The sequence below is a fragment of the Lacerta agilis genome, chromosome 2 (genome assembly GCF_009819535.1).
Source record: "Lacerta agilis isolate rLacAgi1 chromosome 2, rLacAgi1.pri, whole genome shotgun sequence".
Classification (NCBI taxonomy): Eukaryota; Metazoa; Chordata; class Lepidosauria; order Squamata; family Lacertidae; genus Lacerta; species Lacerta agilis.
Genome location: NC_046313.1, coordinates 79623514 through 79642414, shown reverse-complemented (window position 1 = coordinate 79642414; position 18901 = coordinate 79623514). Strand labels below are relative to the sequence as shown.

The 18901-nt window shown below is 41.5% G+C and overlaps 1 protein-coding gene across 1 annotated transcript in view; it reads left to right on the top strand.

Annotated features, from left to right (window-relative positions):
• The window catches only part of DNAH12 (dynein axonemal heavy chain 12), a 98003-nt gene that overhangs the window by 25944 nt on the left and 53158 nt on the right, over positions 1-18901 (top strand). The window contains exons 22-35 of the mRNA XM_033140968.1: positions 1611-1730; positions 2629-2785; positions 3494-3666; positions 4455-4607; positions 6527-6766; positions 8460-8705; positions 10920-11039; positions 11290-11399; positions 12052-12235; positions 12652-12792; positions 13887-13970; positions 14061-14249; positions 15576-15695; positions 16793-16981. Coding sequence (XP_032996859.1) covers positions 1611-1730; positions 2629-2785; positions 3494-3666; positions 4455-4607; positions 6527-6766; positions 8460-8705; positions 10920-11039; positions 11290-11399; positions 12052-12235; positions 12652-12792; positions 13887-13970; positions 14061-14249; positions 15576-15695; positions 16793-16981 — 2226 coding nt within the window. The remainder of the gene's footprint in view (positions 1-1610; positions 1731-2628; positions 2786-3493; positions 3667-4454; positions 4608-6526; positions 6767-8459; positions 8706-10919; positions 11040-11289; positions 11400-12051; positions 12236-12651; positions 12793-13886; positions 13971-14060; positions 14250-15575; positions 15696-16792; positions 16982-18901) is intronic.

The following is an 18901-nucleotide window of genomic DNA, read 5'->3' as shown; positions in this document are numbered from 1 at the left end:
ATACATTGAATTCTTTCTTAGTAAAATGTAAATGAGAACAAAGGGGGGGGGAGGAGTTTTCTGTTATCCAGTCATACCTCATGTTGCGTCCGCTTCAGGTTACGTGCTTTCGTGTTGCGTCCTGTGACAACCTGGAAGTACCAGAACAGGTTACTTCTGGATTTGGCGCTCGCGCATATGCAGAAGTGCTAAATCGCGCGTCAAGCTTGTGCAGAAGCACTAAATCGTGCCGAGACACGGCACTTCGGCTTGCATCAGTTCCGTGTTACGGACGGGCCTCCGGAACAGATCCCGTCCGAAACACGAGGTTCCACTGTATTACATTTATTTAAAATGGGGATGGGGAAGCTGTGGCCCTCTAGGTGTTGTTGGACCCATAACTCTCCCATCTGCCCCAGTCAGTAGGGCCAATAGTCAGAAATGATGAGAGCTGTAGTCTGGCAACATCTGGGGAACTTTAATTTCTCCAGTGGACACTGCCCAGTCCTCCTCATGATACTCCTAGTGCCCCTGAGACACTCCCTTCAGATGAGTTGGATGAACCCTTCCCTATCACTGATCTAAAAGATACAAATATTTTACAATACTGGACACAGTTACCTGTGTTTAATCTGTGGAAATCTGTGATGTGAATGCATTATAGAAGCAGGAGGGGGAGACTAATGAATAACTTTTTGCACTGGTTGATATGAAAGATGTTTGAGAGAGACTCAGACATAAACACTATACTTTTTTAGTATTATGTTTTTGTTTTATTTATTTTTTAATTAAAGATTTTCTTGATTTACAAAAGTGTGTGCAATGTCTCTCTTGTATTTTTCCATGTAACATTTGTACAAATCAGTTTTGGTTGTTGAGACATTAGGGAGAGAAGGGGGAAAGAGGTGGGGGGGATGGGTGAGGTGGGGAGACGATGTTTCTATTTTCTTTAATATATGTAGGATTTGGTGTCAGCGTCGTTTGTGTGGGTTCTCTGTTGTTCGCTTGTGTTTCTTTGGCAGTGAGAGAGGTCGGGATTGGCATAGGGTGTGATTGTTCATTTGTGGTTGGCTGTGGTGATCTTTGGTTTCTTGTGTGAGTGGGGTGGGTGGGTGTTTTTGATCAGGTTAGCCATATTGATTTGTATGCTGTTGGTAGATTTTTGTCATTGTCTTGTTGGGCTGTGTGTCTGATGAAGGGGAACCATATGGGAGTGAAGGTGTCTTCTTCTGTTTGTCCCTGTGCTAGTTTTAGGTTGCTGGTTAATTTTTCTAGTAGGGCTGTTTCCCATACTACTTGGTACCATTGGTCCATGCTTACTGCTGACAGGTCTTTACAGTGTCTGGTTATGATGTTTCTGGCTGCTGAGAGTAGATGGGTTATGAGTTCCTTGTGTTGTAAGTGGGCATTATTGTCTTGGAAGATGTTTAAACACTATACTTTTTATAAGGGAGTGAGCACTGAGTGATTTCATAACAATTGGACTTCACCTGCAGAGACACACTCCTCCTCCTGAGACAGATGGATGCCAGCAACAACTATGATTTCATAATAGGTTGTATAAATGATCAGCATAATAATTTCAGTGGTTAGTAGTGATCCTGTTGGGCAATGTCTTTTACTTTTCCTAGGCATATCCAGAAACAGAAAGAAAAGATTGGGTGAGAGAATGGCCTGGTCAAGTAGTTATTTGTGTCTCACAAATGTTCTGGACAAGTGAAGTACACGAAGCCATAGCTAGTGGCCCAGAGGTATGGTGGCACAAATCTTTTTGTTTCCTTTTAATGTTTCCTGGCTTTATTTTGGTACTTTGTTCACATTGAGCCATATTCAATTTAGATGTTTATAAAATTGTCACCAGCCTCTTTGAATTAATAATGCTTGATACAATTTCATAAAATAAATCTTTCATGTTATTTTTCCTCCTTTTTCCTTGAAGTAAAACTGAACACAACAATTAAAAATGAATCCCAATAGGCAGGTAAAATACAACTAAATATTTGGAGGGACAGATAAATGTCAGATACTGAATGTGCACAAATGAGCTCTTGAAATGTTTCGCCTTATTTGTGGATAAAATTTCAGGAGAAAAAAAGCCTGAGGATTTTTCACTGAAAATTGTTTTCTGAGAAATTCCAGCTCTAGTATATATGAGAAGCTGTTTATTTTACCCTATGAACTCCCAATGACATGAATACTTTTGTAATATTAAATACCAGCATCCCAATCCAGCAATTGTCTTTTTAGTACAGGAGCTTTACACACACACACACAAACGCACACACAGGCTGCTTCTGCTTCCAAGAGCTTCCAAGCTAATTTTGGTGCAGAGACCATGTTCTTGCTCACAGAACAATATGTGCTGATTATTTATTTATTTATTTATTTAATACCACTCTTCATGGTTTACAACACAAAACACAAAATATATAACATAATAGCAACAAACAATAAATATGAATGGGAAACACTGTTATGCAAGCTAGATCTACCTGACTGGGACATCTATATTAAAAATTGGTATAGCAATCACTAATGAGCTTTTGAATAAATAAATCACAGGATAATAATATAGAGAGACCACTAAGCTTCCTCTTAGTAGTTGTTTGTGGCAGATAGAATTTATCAAAATCCATTTTCATTCTGCAGGGCTTAAAGAATTATTACGCTAACCTTCAGTTACAGTTAAATGATATTGTGGAGCTGGTAAGAGGGAAGTTGTCTAAACAAACAAGGACCACACTGGGTGCTTTGGTTACTATTGATGTACACGCTAGAGATGTCGTCATGGAAATGATTGAAAGTGGTATGTAACCTAATAGCTTGTTCTTGTTTGTCATAGAATAAATGAGAATATTAATACATTGTCTGATACTTCTCTGTTGTTCCAGGAAATCATTGCTTTTTAAACTAATATTCTCAATGTTAAAATATTGATTTTATTATTTAAAGACATACAGTGGTACCTCCGGTTACGAACTTAATTCGTTCCAGAGGTCCGTTCTTACCGAGAAAACGTTCTTAACCTGCGGCGCGCTTTCACTAATGGGGCCTCCTGCTGCCGCTGCGCCGCTAGCGCACAACTTCCACTCGCATCCCGGGGCAAAGTTTGCTACCGGGAGAATCTACTTCCGGGTTAGTGGAGCTTGTTACCCAAAGCGTTCATAAGGAGGATGGTACGTAATACAAGGCTCCACTGTATACCCATTGCTTTATGACCAGCGCTTTTTTTTTTTCTTAAAAAAATGTTTAGGGGTACTCTCATTTTGACTCAAGAAAATCACAATTTTATAGTTCAAATTGGGGAATATAAATATAATCAATAATGGACAAAAGTACAAAGATTCACAAAATCTGTGGTCCCCCCCCCCCAGAAAAAGCACTGTTTAAGATGAAAGAAAAATTGGAGCTGACAGCTGCATCTTCAAAACATTTTGTTTCCCCTTTCTACTTCCTTTCCATGGTATGCTGAGGAGTAGAGCCTAAGATATTTTCCATGGTTGTATTATTTCAGGCGTGTTGCATGAAACAGATTTTCAGTGGCTTGCTCAGTTACGGTATTACTGGGAGTATGAGAACGTCCGGGTGCGCATCATCAATTGCAATGTAAAATATGCATATGAATACCTTGGCAACTCTCCTCGACTTGTCATCACTCCTCTTACAGACAGATGTTACCGCACTCTGGTATGCTTTTTAATATTAAATTGCTAATAAGAATTCCTATAAATCTGGATTAGCTACAATGAGGCATATTCTCCACCTATATTTATGACAGTAGCTTGTAGAGATTTTGTCTCGTTGAGGTTCTCAGAACTACTGTATTAAATGCTCTGACAATAAGGGAAGCACTCTTGATTCCATTAAATTCAACGGGACTAAAGCATTAACGTTCTCTTTACTGGAGACATGGTTTAAAATTTAAAACCGATTCTGATTAGCTGTAAATAAAATTGTGAGACAAGGCAAATATAGATCCTTTTGTTCTGGATTGTGGATCTCTTAGTAATGCAGCAAAAAATGTCTTTTTAAATTGATCAGCGAATCAAAGAAAATTAACACCTGTGCTGTTATAGGCCGATTTCATTAGCACTATGAAAAAGTTGAAGAAAATATGATAAAGTTGACATTAGGAATGAAGAATGGAAATAGAAAAATGGATGGAGAAATAGAGACGATTGATGTGTATGTTTGTATTAGAATTTGGGTAGGTGTATTTTCCCAAGCGGATAAATAGATGAATGAATAATGGTTTAGGGTGAGAGAAAGCAAAAACTAAAGAAAAGAAGGATTTGGTGGGAGGTGAGAATGTAGAGACAAAGTATGCAAGGCAATGTGTAAGAAAATAAGGGGGAGGATACATATTTTCTACAATATTTTATCTCTGCCATATACAAATGGATGTAGTTGTTTTTTTTTGTATCCAAACATTGTGTGACTTCTGAAAAATTTGCATGAATTGTTCTTATTCTTAGATTGGAGCATTTTATTTAAATCTTGGTGGTGCTCCGGAGGGCCCAGCTGGGACAGGTAAAACAGAGACCACCAAAGATTTGGCTAAAGCTCTTGCCGTGCAATGTGTTGTCTTCAACTGTTCTGATGGCCTTGATTACCTAGCCATGGGGAAGGTAAATTGAACCCATCTTTTATTGTTTGATTTCCAGTTTTTAAAGGTGGCACTGTTTTTCATTTCCAATAGATGCTCATCTTTAACAAAAACATTTTAAAACAATAACACATACCTTGGTCACACAATCCAATTGTGCACAGAACTGTACAGTTAACTTCACAACTATCAGTTGAATCAAAGGCCATCGCGAGGGGAAAGGGGGCCCACTCTGAATCAGGTGCAAAGTCCAGGAGACCCCAGAGGGCAGCCCCCACCATTTCATCCCTAGGGGTGAGAGGAGACCAGCAGCGCCTCCTGTTCACCAAGAGGCTGCTATAGAGGGCTGTGTGTTCCTTGGAGGCCACAATCTGCTGCCCCTGTGGATCCTGCTGCCTGAGGTGGTCACCTCATCTTGCCTCATGGGTTAGCCAGTCCAGGAAGGCCTTCTCTATTCCTGGAAGTTACAAATATCAACAACTACTAAGTATGTTGTCAAGGAGGGCATCCATCCTGATACTTGAGCTGCAGTCCTATGCAAACTTAACTTGGGAGTCTGAGTAAACTTGCATAGGATCTTTCTTTTTAAGTACAGTTGTACCTTGGCTCCCAAACACCTTGGGAGTCGAACGTTTTGGCTCCCGAACGATCGAAAACCAGAAGTGAGTGTTATCATAATTTAATAACAATAAATTATTATTTATACCCCGTCCATCTGGCTGGGTTTCCCCAGTCACTCTGGGCAGCTTTCAACCAAATACTAAATACAGCATCAAGCATTAAAAACTTCCCTAAACAGGGCCACCTTCAGTTGTCTTTTAAAAGTAAAATAGCTGCTTATTGCCTTGACATCTGGTGGGAGGGCCTTCCACAGGGCAGGCGCCACTACCAAGAAGGCCCTCTGCCTGGTTCCCTGTAACCTAACTTATCGCAGCGAGGGATCTGCCAGAAGTCCCTTGGCACTCAACCTCAGTGTCTGGGCTGGACAATGTGGGTGGAGACGCTCCAGTTTTCGAACATTATTTTGGAAGCCAAGCTTCCAACAGGGCTTCTGCGGCTTCCAATTGGCTGCAGGAGCTTCCTGCAACCAATCAGAAGTTGCATTTTGGAAGTTGAACGTTTCGGAAGTCGAACGGACTTCCGGAACAGATTCTGTTCGACTTCCAAGGTACAACTGTACTTCATCAATACATTGTGCTTTCAAACTTTGAGGAGTCAGGGTAGTTTGACAAGACAGAGGTTGCTAATGTGTCCAAACCAAAGAAGTTCTGCAGGTCTTTTTAAAATTGCAATTGAAGCAGTATCCAGGAACATAATTAATGCTGCTGCAGTCAAAGAATATACATTTGATGTGATTCGCTTGGGCACTTGTTAAACAGATTCTAAGGTAAGTAATGTACTTCTCCGCCAGCTTTAGAACAGATTTTAAAATGTTCTTGCAAAATTATTTTTAGTGTTTGAACAGCCCACAGCCACACATGAACTCATACAGCCCTTATAAGTTAAAGTACAGTTTCTCATAAGAGTGAAACCAGCTGCTTTTGATCTGATTTAATCGGTTTCACTACTTTATGAGCTCTTATGGCTGTAACTGGGAGTTAGGAGACATGAAAAAGAAGAGAACAGACTTCACTTCCATTACTGCCTCTCTGGTATTTATTAAGTTACCAGTGGTTGATCAGGAGGACTACTGCCATGATAGCTGTAAAGGGGAAATAATTCCTGCTTCTCCACAGAAACCATTTCCGGTACACAGTCTAAGCAAGCAACAATTATATAGAGGCTCCCCAATATTTCCATTTGCCTAATACAGTTAGATTTGATGCGGCGGTAAGAATACAGTAGTAGTAAACAAATATCCCAAGGCATCACAATACTCCTTTTTACATCTTTGAACTATTGCTTAGTTATACAATGGCTGGCTTACCATTTTGTTTCTAGTTTTTCAAGGGGTTGGCTTCTTCAGGTGCTTGGGCCTGCTTTGATGAATTCAATCGCATTGAGTTGGAAGTCCTGTCTGTAGTAGCTCAGCAGATCCTTTGCATCCAGAGGGCTATACAGCTGAAGCTGGAGACGTTTAATTTTGAAGGCACTGAACTGAAGCTGAACCCCAACTGTTTTGTTGCTATTACTATGAATCCAGGTTATGCAGGGCGCTCTGAACTGCCAGACAATCTCAAGGTAATAGTGAAATAAAAACCATGTTAACTGAGAGTCATTTCAGATACTGCTTTTAAAAGCATGGTTTCTCTAAAAACTGTTTTAAGATCTATGCATACTTCTAAACTCCTTTCAGGAGTGAGACTACTGCTGGCTGAGCTGTCCCAAGGCAAGGTGAGCGGGGGTGGGGTGAGGGGAGCCTTTAAAATAAGAGTTTGACTTACATCACCCTTTTTGCAAGTGTAACATCTGCTGAATTACTAGGTCATGTGACTGAGCTGAATCAGTTTTAAATAGGAGTAAACCTACCCCTACCCCATGTTCCTGCCAAGCTCCACCACTCCTCTAGAATGTCCCCATCTCATGACTGAGCTGGCTGAGTCCCATTTGGGCCTGGATGAAGAACTGAGATACTCTGGCATATCTCTGACTGAGTTGGGATGAGGGATTTTAGTCAGTTTAGCCCCAGCTGAGCCACAGACCTGCCTATTCCAAACTCTGCTCATCTCAGTGAATTTTGGGTTTGGCTTGCTCCCTATGCATGGAATATAGGTGGTGGTCTAATAGTAGCTTTCTTGTTCTGGATATTCTTGGGGAAAACAGGTCAGTAGGTTTTTTGTATGGTTCAGCTTGGATGGCAAGTCCGCTCCACTTACCCGTGGGGAGGAGTTGCGGTGGATCTCATAGCCGCCCTCCCACTTCCGGGTGGGCTGGGGACTTTGTCCCTCGGCACCTGGAGGAGTCCCAGCAGCGTCAGCAAACAGCCGGCCAACCGGCTGGCTGGGGGGCGTGGCCGGGGCACTCCTTTAAAAGAGAGGGGCGAGCCGGAGGGCTTCCTTTCGGCTCGCTTCCTCAAATCTCCCACCCTCCCTCCCTACTTGCAGGTTTCCCTCAATGGCCTTGCTTTGGACTTCGGTTGGTCTCCTGCCCTTGTCAGGGGCCTGGTAGGAATTTTTCCACTTGGCAAATTGGCTGGGCCATTTGGTTTTCGCCTACCACTTAGCAATTGTCACAACTTTGTAAGGTGTTGCGGTTAGGCATTGGGTGACCTTGTGATGGGGGAAGGGAGGCCGGGCCATTGCCTGCCCCTCCAAGCTTAAGGGTATTCCGTTAAAGGAATCTGGGGGTGTGGATCTTGTCCGAAGCCCGGGGCGGGGCTAGGGCCATGCCACGACCCCCTTGGGAACTCAGGGGGAGCTCGAGTTGGTCTGAATCGACGGAGCTCCCCCTACCAGTGGTTTACCCTTACTGGACTTCCTGCTCTGCAGGCAGGAGTCAGATATAGTCAGGTCCACTCAATGCCTAAGCCAATACCACTCACATTCTGTAACCAATAAAGTTGTGGCCAAATTTTCCCCAATAACATTAACCTTATATCCTGTGTCCTGGTGTTTTCTTTCATCCTTGGGGGGTGGCTGCGGGGTCTCGACACGCAAGTCCTTTCTTCTTTAATAAGAGGGTGCTTGGCAGCTATGAGATAACATTTCCAGAACAATTGTATGAAAATTCATTAAATGTTTGTGGAGGGTTTTTTTGTTGTTAAAGTGAAAGACAAATGTATATATTAATAAGCATACTAGTGCCACTGAAAAAATATAGCCTTGGGGGGGGGGGCAGAATTGCCATACTTTCTCCCCCCCCAATTTGTTCATATATTTTATTTTTTTATTTTTTTATTTTTTAACAATCATATTTTCCTTAATGTGCCTTTTAGGTCCTCTTCCGAACTGTTGCCATGATGGTTCCTAACTATGCTCTCATTGCTGAAATCTCTCTCTATTCATATGGGTTTCTGAATGCTAAACCTTTATCAGTGAAAATAGTAATGACCTACAGATTGTGCTCAGAACAGCTTTCATCTCAGTTCCATTATGACTATGGTATGCGTGCAGTCAAAGCAGTGCTGATAGCTGCTGGCAATCTAAAACTGAAATTTCCTTTTGAAAATGAAGATATACTGGTAAGTGTCACATTATTAACTTGACTTTAGAAATAGTCATTAGTTCTCAAATGGACTTTTAGTACCTTGCTGTTTTGTCCCATTCCAGTAACATTGGTGTAATTTTTCCATGTATGAAATTTATAAGATCAGAGGGCAGATGTCTTTGTAGTTCAGTGGTCTAAAGCAGTTCAGTTCATTGATGTCAGTACACAATGGACTCCTGTATGACCAGTGAGAGGTGCGAAATAAGGAGAGGGAGAGTCCCAGGGGCCACATTCAGCCCCTGGGTCTGATGTTCCCCACCCAATTTAAATGAATATTTTTTTTTGTGATGAATTATAAAGTCAGGAACAGTACCTTGGTTTTTGAACAGCTTAGTTCTCAAACATTTTGGCTTCCCCGGAAGTGACTGTTCCAGTTTTTGAATGTTCTTTTGGAAGCCAAAACGTTCAAGAACTACCAGTAGGCTGTTCAAAAACCAAGGTACATCTGTACTGTTTTTTGACTTTATTTATAATTCATCACAAAATTGGTAGGGCTTCCGCAGCTTCCGATTGGCTGCAGGAGCTTCCTGCAGCCATTCAGAAGCCACACTTTGTTTTTGAACGTTTTGGAAGTCAAACAGACTTCTGGAACGGATTCTGTTTGACTTCCAAGATATGACTGTACTAGAAATACTACAAGGAGTTGTGTGTCCTTAAAGACTGACAGTTACTTTGTGGCATAAGTTTTCATTTACCAGACCCTCAGAATACCCCAAAATTATACATGTAAGGACTTTCCCCAGCAACTGTAATACCAGCAGCAAGTGGGGGAGAAAGGTACTACTCAGTAAAATACAAGAGTATTGTGTGGCTTTGAACAATCTTTGCTTTGCCACCTATTGTGTTCTCCCAGGCTGCTTAAGCTAGCTTTGATCAACATAAGGTAAAGGTAAAGGGACCCCTGTGCATTAGGTCCAATCGTGTCCGACTCTGGGGTTGCGGCGCTCATCTCACGTTACTGGCCGAGGGAGCCGGCGTACAGCTTCCGGGTCATGTGGCCAGCATGACAAAGCTGCCTCTGGTAAACCAGAGCAGCGCATGGAAACGCTGTTTACCTTCCCTCCGGAGCGGTACCTATTTATCTACTTGCACTCTTGATGTGCTTTCAAACTGCTAGGTGGGCAGGAGCTGGGACCGAGCAACAGGAGCTCACCCCATCACGGGGATTCGAACCGGCAACCTTCTGATCAGCAAGCCCTAGGCACTGTGGTTTAACCCACAGCACCACCCGCGTCCTCAACATAGAGATCGGCAAAATCTTCAGATGGATTGCACGTGTTAGGCATACTGATTCAACATAACTAACATTTACAAAGCCCTTTCAGTCTAGAGGTCATAGAAGTGATTTGTCATACCCATTATAGGAGTGAGTAATGTTTCCCTTTCCCAGGCCTGTATCAAGACGGGGGAGCAAGTGGAGGCACATGCCCCAGGTGGCAGGTTAGGGGGCAGCAAAGCAATGTATTGCTGGGTAGACAACTCTTCTAATAAGTGGAACCCGGCCAGAATAAAAGGAGTCACTGAACATGCACATGCCTCTTTTCTCCCTGATGGCGATGTGGCGTGGCTGGCTACAGCCCACACATCTCTTCTAATAAGCAGAAGTTCCTCTTATTAGAAGAGGGGTGGCTATAGAAAGGCCCACTTCTTTGCTCACCCCAGGAAGAAGAAGGTAAAACGCTGCTGAAGGGAAGAAATGCTCTCCTTTGTTGTGCTGTCACTTCTGCCACCAAGAGAGGGAAGCCTGCATAGACCATGAAGGGGGAACAAACATTCCACTCTGTGACCTTCCCATGCTGACACTGCCACCAAGAGAAGGAATTGTGTGTAGGCATTCTTCTCTTGGTGGTGCCAGTGGCAGCAAGAGGCAGACATGAACATGCAAGAGACGAGAGTAGCAGTAAAGACTTTTGCCCCCCTATAGCTAAATATGTAGATTCCGCACTGCCCTATCCTCCCTCCCCCCAAATGATTTCTCTTTCTTGGAGACAAATTTTGATTCATGTTAGGATCGTATTGCTTTAACTTAGCAATGTGGTTAATTATCAGCTTGAAAGAAAAATACTCGTAGGAGACACAGTGCAGTTGATGGAACTTTGTTTTTATTGTTGTGCGGCTTAATTTTTGTGATATAAACTAGAACATAATTTCTGTTCAACTCTGCTGCTGTTTCTCTTCCTTTGTTCAGCTCCTTCGATCAATCAAAGATGTAAATGAACCTAAGTTTTTGTCACATGACATACCTCTGTTTATGGGCATTACAAGTGATTTATTCCCTGGTATTAAGCTTCCTGAAGCTGACTACAATGTGAGTATATTTTTAGTGTATTGTTCCCCAGTAATTCTTTCAATATTTGACAGTTTTAGCTCATGCAGTTGTCTGTTCCTAACTGAATGATGTGCCGTGTCTATTTCTTAAGTGGACTGTTTTCAAAAAGCTTCAGTTCACCAAGTCTTACCATGAATGCAAAGTCTGCTTCAGAACTTGATGTGTTTGCTTATTTTATTTTCTCACATTTACCGGTAGCTAAGATTTACCTTTTAAAATTTTATTTCAGGATTTTCTGGAATGTGCAAATGAATGCTGTAAAGCACACAATGTTCAGCCTGTTAAAGTTTTTCTAGAAAAGATGATACAGACCTATGAAATGATGATAGTTAGACATGGGTAAGTATAATTATGATAAATAATCTTCATAGGTATGGGGTTCAGAAAATGGCAACCAACCTGATCAAGCGGATAGAACAACTCATGTATGAGGAAATGTTGCCGCATTTGGGACTTTTTAGTTTAGAGAAAAGGCAAATAAGAGGTGACATGATAGGGAAGTTAAGAAAATTATACATGGCGTGGAGAAAGTATACTTCTATGCTTCTTGGTTGACTGTGCAACCAAGTTCTTCATGGAGAACTTTATTGTACAGCTGATCCCTGCAGAAAGTAGGGTTGAATTCACAGCTGTGGGTGGTGAGTTGAAGACTGCTGGTTTGGCTGCATGACTGAGTTCCCTTTAGGAAAATCAGTTACACCACTGATCCCTGAAGAAAGCAGCTTTACAGCCCTACCATTGGCCAAAGTCCTTTGCCCTGTGGTTCCCAAGCAGAGCTGGTCTGGTTAAGTTGACATAGTTTCCCTTATAACAGGGTAAAGAAAACTCACTGTATTTTTTTGCCACCTCACTCCTTACCTTTCTATAGATTTTACAAGGAGCTGAATGTTCTAGCTTTTGCAATAATAAACAGTTAAGTGTATGTTTATGTTTAGTCATGAGACTTCTTGGCAAAAAGGAAAATACTAAATAACAACTTTTTATTTACCAGTTTTATGCTTGTAGGTGAGCCTTTTGCTGGGAAGACCAAAGTTTTGCATGTGTTGGCAGATACACTTTCCCTTATGAATGAACGTGGGTATGGGGATGAAGAAAGGGTAGTTCACAGAACTGTGAATCCAAAAGCTATTACTATGGGACAACTTTTTGGAAGATTTGACCCAGTATCTCATGAGGTAAGTTAATCACAAAATAGAGCGGAGGAGCGGGGAGAAATAAAAAGTACCTTACAGTAATGAACCATATAAGCCCTTGGGTGAGGTGTGAAGGATTGGGGTTGGCAGTGGGGAGGGTAGGTGGCATTGTGAACAGTATGGGCAGGGACAGCAACCCTTAGCATGAATACATATTCATACAAAGGAAGGTAGTATTTATGCACATTCTCTGCCTAGCTCATACTAATGGTAACATATCTACATTTTATTCCAAAGTTTGTCCAGAAAACAATTTAAGCTTAGCTTTTTCCTAGGTGTTTATTTGCTTAGGTTTTGTCCATTCAGTAGAACAGATTACCATATTCAAATGATTTACGTAATTAGGTTCTGTTGAATGCTTTCTTCAAATTTTAAAAAGTCTTTTTCCCTTATTTTAGTGGACAGATGGCATAGTTGCCAACACTTTTCGAGAATTTGCTTTAACTGAGACACCTGATCGAAAATGGGTTGTTTTTGATGGTCCTATTGATACCCTCTGGATAGAGAGCATGAACACTGTGTTGGATGACAACAAAAAGGTAACGCCTAAGTAATCAAAATACATCAGGCAATTGTAAAATGGTTCAAGGAAGTTTAAAATGTATTGAGATAAAATAGGTTGAGAAGTTATTCATTGAGCCTTGACCCCAAATAGCTAGCTCTTTGTGTAACTACAGCACAATTGACATCACAGATGCATATTAGGTTTGTTGACTTGCAGAAAAGAGGAAACTGGAAAGAGTGCCAGTAGCAGAGCTGATATATAAGCAGTCAGGTCCTTTATCAAATCATTCTAAAATTCATTTCCATATCATACACATCTAATGTTATCATCATCATGATTACTTCATGATTACTTCATTACATCATTATTTCTGGCACTCATGTTTGTATTTTTGAGTGGCACTTTGTTTTCTAAGCTTGTAGTACCAGATTTAACAATAAGTGCAAGTAGGAGCCAGCTTACTTGAGCCAGTCAGCACACACACATACTTGGAAACCAGTCATTTACTAAGTTTTCTTAATTCCGGGGGAGGGGGAATTCATCGTAAAACTAATATACTTTAAATACTTCTCTCCCAGAATTTCTCAGGACCCTTTGCCACTATAACTAACTAAATGCCAGGTTTTGTAAGTATCAGAAAAACTAGCTTAAGAAGAGCCATACAGAACCAATGGATGCATATATATCCAGTATTTGGTACAATCTGCAGTCTTATATCCAAATCCAATTATGATTTCAGTATTTTAGGGCTTACCGGTATTTACTAGCACAAAGACTCAGTCACGCAACAGTTTCCTCTTTCATTAAATAATTGTTCAGAGGAACTATAGTTTTAGATAGTATACTAAGCATCTAAAAACAACAACAGCAATACAATGATAGTGGAGCAGAGCAATGGCCCCAAACTAGATATTAATAAATTAGCATTTTTCCAAATTTGATTATAGAATATCCCGACATTTCAATAAATGAGATAAGTCACAATACCTGCACTTGTTCAAATTTTCCAATACCCTCCCTATTTCAAATTAGGGTTAAAGAAACTGGGCTGCTTCTGGTGCATAAAATTTGCAGCAGTCTAAAACTGGGAGTGAGTTTTGTTTTTTGTTTTTGTTTTTTTGTTCTTAGCTTTGTTTGATGAGTGGAGAAATCATTCAAATGTCCCCTCAGATGAGCCTCATTTTTGAAGCTATGGATCTGTCTCAGGCTTCGGTATGTTAAAGGCAAGTTCAAATAATTCACAGGACTTGAAATTGGAGATATAATGAAATTTTAAGAGAAGTAAATATTATTATCCTGCAGCCTGCTACAGTCAGTCGTTGTGGAATGATTTATTTGGAGCCTTTACAGCTGGGCTGGTTGCCACTTGTAACATCTTGGTTGAGTACACTTCCTGAACCTCTGGACCAAAAGGAGTATCAAGAACTTTTTGAAGATCTCTTTAATTGGATAGTACCACCAGCATTAAGAATGCGTCAAAAACAATGCAAAGTAGGTTGTTCTCAAGAAAAATAGTTTAGTGTGTCTATTGTTAAGTACGTGGGTTGTGTCTACAGGTTTTTTGTTGTTGTTTTTTTGTTAAAGGTGTTGAGAGTTGATAGGAGACGGTAATGCTAACCCTCAGCTTCCAGAGTTCTCACTGTGACAGGCAGGGATCCTGCCAGCAAAGATACTCACAGAGGAATCTCAATTCTCCCTCAGTGATTCCTTTGCACAGCCTTTGTCTGGAATAAATTCCCATCCCCATTAAGGCTCAGGCAGTGATGGAGTGATTGATAAGGCATCCCTTGAGACCAAATTGAATTTCCTCCTTTAGTTCTCTGAACTATATTAAGTTAGTTTAAAGATCTTCCCTTTTAGAAGGGTACTGGCTGGTACCTCTTTGAAGAGGATCCTGACTAATCCAAAAAGAAAATTGAAGTGTAGGTGGATTCCCACGAGGCAAGACACAGCGACAACAGCAAGTACCTTTATTGAACTACATAACTGGGAAACGGGCAAAGCAACTGCTTATATACATTATTAAAAACCACTGAATACATAACAAAAATAGTAAACACAGTTTGCAGGCATAGAAACAGAGAGAAAGTAGAAGCATGGAAGGAGTCTAGCTTAAGCCTAGACAGGAGAAAGAAAGAATCCACTGTTGATGGGATTGGCACAGGGTATATAAAGAAATGTTCAGTCTTACCATAGTGAAATCTATTGTAAAACATGTTAACTGAGGTGAAGGAATTAATGTTGAACTAATATGGAGCTAAGACAACTTCAGTTTGTATGCCGTAGTATTTTTAGTAAGTATTTTGTGATCTTTATCAAGTCTATACGGAAAAAACACACAAATATGAATCAATACACATTTTAAAAACAAAAGATTGAATTGATTGATTGAAATGTTCAATAACTGATTAAGTTGGAAACGGGCTTCTCTAAAATAATATGAAACAAAAATAATCTAGAGTCATATTTGTACATTTTCTGAATTTAAATTCTTAAAGATAAGGTGTTGCTGTATTAAATCATTTTTATACTAATATATATGAGAAGAGAAGACTCCCTGGAAAAGACCCTAATGTTGGGAAAGATGGAGGGCACAAGGAGAAGGGGACGACAGAGGATGAGGTGGTTGGACAGTGTTCTCGAAGCGACTGGCATGAGTTTGGCCAAACTGCGGGAGGCGGTGGAGGATGGGGTGCCTGGCGTGCTCTGGTCCATGGGGTCATGAAGAGTCGGACACAACTGAACGACTGAACAACAGCAACAACAACATCTCTATGTTCATGTGGCATTCATACTTTTTTAAAATTACTTTTATAGGAGTTGGTTCCCACCAGCAATAGCAATAATGTGGTTTCTCTCATTCGGCTTATGGAAATGTTGCTTAGTGATGCAGTGGAAAAGGAGCCTACCAGTCCACACATCCGCAAATGGATTATGGTTGGTCTGATGTTTTCACTTCTTTGAGCATACTGTTTGAGTTATTCCACCCCACTTAAATTGGATCTATATTTAGTAGCGAAGCTGGGGGGGGGCGCCCCTGACAGCACTTACCTTGGAGGTGGTGCACTAGAGCCCAAGGTGACATGGAAGTCCAGGCGCCCCAGAACCCGGCACATTGCTCCCAAAAGCAGTGTGGCCCGGGGCTGGGCTTGCAGCACTCTGGGCTGCTGTATCTCTCCCGGCCACCCAGACGGCGGTGGAGAAGGGTGCAACTGGCACCCACCTGCCACCAGAGACGTAGGAAGGTCAGGTGGTACCCAGTGTGAAAAATTTCTTGTCACCCCCCATTGCCACACACACACCCCCGCAAAAATGGTTTTACGTTATTTCATATTTTCTTACAAAGGAATAATAACAAGTAATATAAATGAAAATCTTTTATTTATATCTTGCCCTCCCCGGCCGGTCTGGCTCAGGGTGGCTAACATCAGATACATAACATTGGTATAAAATCAAACAATAATTAAATTACCTCCTAAAAACATCTCAAAATCAAATTAAAGTCTAATTAGATGGTTTCCACAGGGTTAGGGTTGGGAACAGTAAGTGCTCCACTGAACTGAAATTTCAGCCTTCACGACATAGGAAAACAGCCAAGTAAATACCGTAGCTATTTTGGTGGAGGCGGGTCAAGATATTAACCGATATGCATGAAATTTCATATATAGCTATATAATCCCTAGTATAGTAAGATAAGACCTTTGGAGCAGGCATTTTTTAAAAAAGTTTTTTATGAACCGCCCTAGTAGGGCAATAATTGTTCCTTGATAATTTGTCACCCCCTCCATTATGGAACCTGGGTCAGTCCGCCCCCTACGCCCCCCCCTTGCTACACCCCTGCCTGCCACCTCCCCCTCAGAGTTTATTAAGTAAGTCCCACTAAGTTCAGTATGCAGAAAACTGGCTGGAGGATTGCATCTTCAAAATATTATTTCTGCTATAGATAAATAGTATAACTTTAAAGCCTTTCAAGTGAGATTTGCCATGAATACATCATCGTCATCATCGTTTCTTTCTCTTTTTAAAAATGGAAGGGTTGTTTTGCTTTCGCCACGGTTTGGTCCATTGGTGGAACCTGTGATGGTGATGGTCGGGTTCTGTTTGATGCCTTTATGAGGGATATTATAGGAGGGAAGATGGACAAACATCCGATGCCTGCAGCTGTGGGGAAATGGGAACATCCGTTTGAAGAGAGAGGCATGGTGTATGATTTCATGTTTGAGGTATGGAATAATTTATATAATTATTAACAGGTATTTGAATTTCTTAAATATTTCATTAGGAATGAGTAGCTGTTGAAAGCCATAGAATTTGAAAACATGATGCTGCATTATACACCTATATATGGTACATCCACAAAAGCTTTGCCTTGAAATATGGGCATAGCCAGGATTTACTTTAGGAGGGGCAGGCATGTTGGGGGGGGGGCAGAACCGAGTTATCTGCGATGCAATTGGTCAGTTAAGTATTTTTATCCATTTACTTGATCTAGGGGGGCAGCTGCCCCCCTGCCCCCCGGCTATGTGTATGCCTTCAAATGGCTTTGCATTACCTGGGAACTGCATGACACATACAGTTGGAAATGCTGTGTGGTATCTGTACCTTCCCATTGTTTGCAATATAAGCAGTTAGAAGAGGGCTCATGGATTTGATACATGGACCTCTTGATCTGCACTTTCCTTAACATTGAAATATGTACCTGTATGTATGTTTATGTTTATATATAAACAGGACTGCATAATAGAAGCAAGGTTGCTGAATTATGTGCCTGAATAATTAGTGCTATGTTTTATATATATATATATGTTAAATAAACCTAATAAATTGCTAAAATATCACTTACATTTATTTTTAAATAGATATTTTGCAAAAAGTGCTAGAAGTGCATTGCTGCTGCTGCCTCCTACAAGAAACCCAATGAGACGGGAGAGAAACAAAAGAAAACTCTGTTTCTCTTCTTTCCTTTCCTCCTTGTTTTTGCAAAGCCCCTTCTGACCATAGAAAGGAGGGGGGGTTGCAGGCATTATGAGCCCTTCACGTGCGCAGGGGATGGCTCCATCCCCTGTTGCCATTGGTTGAGCCCTGGGCGGGGCCTGGCTGGCCGACCAATCGGTGCGGCCTAAGGGCGTGGCTTGTTGCATTTAAATGAGCGCGCGGCCAGGGCCCAGCCTCTTGCTTCCTGCTCCCAGCTGACTCATTTTCCCCACCCACCCTTCCTTTAGGCAGCTTTTCTTCCTGACCTTGCTATGGACCACGGTTGGTCGCCATTGAGGGGCCTGGTAGGAATTTTCCTACTTGGCAAATTGGCTGTGGCTGGTGGTTTTCACCTACCTCGTAGCAATTCGTCACAACTTTGGTCTTGGCGGTTAGGCATTGGATTATCTCGGGAAGACTGAAGGTGGGGGGGAGGTTGGGTCATCACCTCCCGCAAATGCTGAAGGGTACTTCATTAAATGAGTCCGGGGGGCGTGTCCTTGTCCAAAGCCGTGGTAGGTGAGGGCCAAAGGCACGCCCCATATCGGTGACCACAGGGTGAGTCCCTAGCTGATGTGCAGCAGCAGGGGCTCTCCCATCAGTGGTTAACCCTTCCCAGACTGCCAGCACAATGTGCTGGAGTCGGATATAGTCTGTTAGTTCCAATGCCTAAGCCAATACCGCTCAACATCTGTAACCAATAAAGTTGTGGCCTTTTCATGCCCATTAACCTTACTTATTGAGTCCTGTGTCTTCATTTCACCACGGGAGGGGTCGGGATATTGACATGTAATATGCAATAATGAGGAATGGCTACAAATTGAGAGTGGAGACAATAGATGTACCTTTCCCTTTTTGTTGTGTAACACAAAAAACCTTAATAAAAACTATTTATAAAAAAAGAAGTCAGCTTGCAAGGCAGAGGCATTATCTTCTTTCCTTCCTTTTCTCTGCAGAGATAAGAAAGGAAAAGTTTTTCTCCTGATAAAAAAGAGCTTTTGGAATTAGCACAAGCACTAGTTTGCTGCTTCTTGCAAAAACTGAAGAGAATGAGACTTCTCATCCTTTTCTTCATAGAGAAAAAAGGGTATTTCCTTCTCCCCACTGGGTTTTTGCAGGGAAGCTGCAGTGAGGCCAAAGCTCAGCTTGAAGAAGTGAAAACACATTTC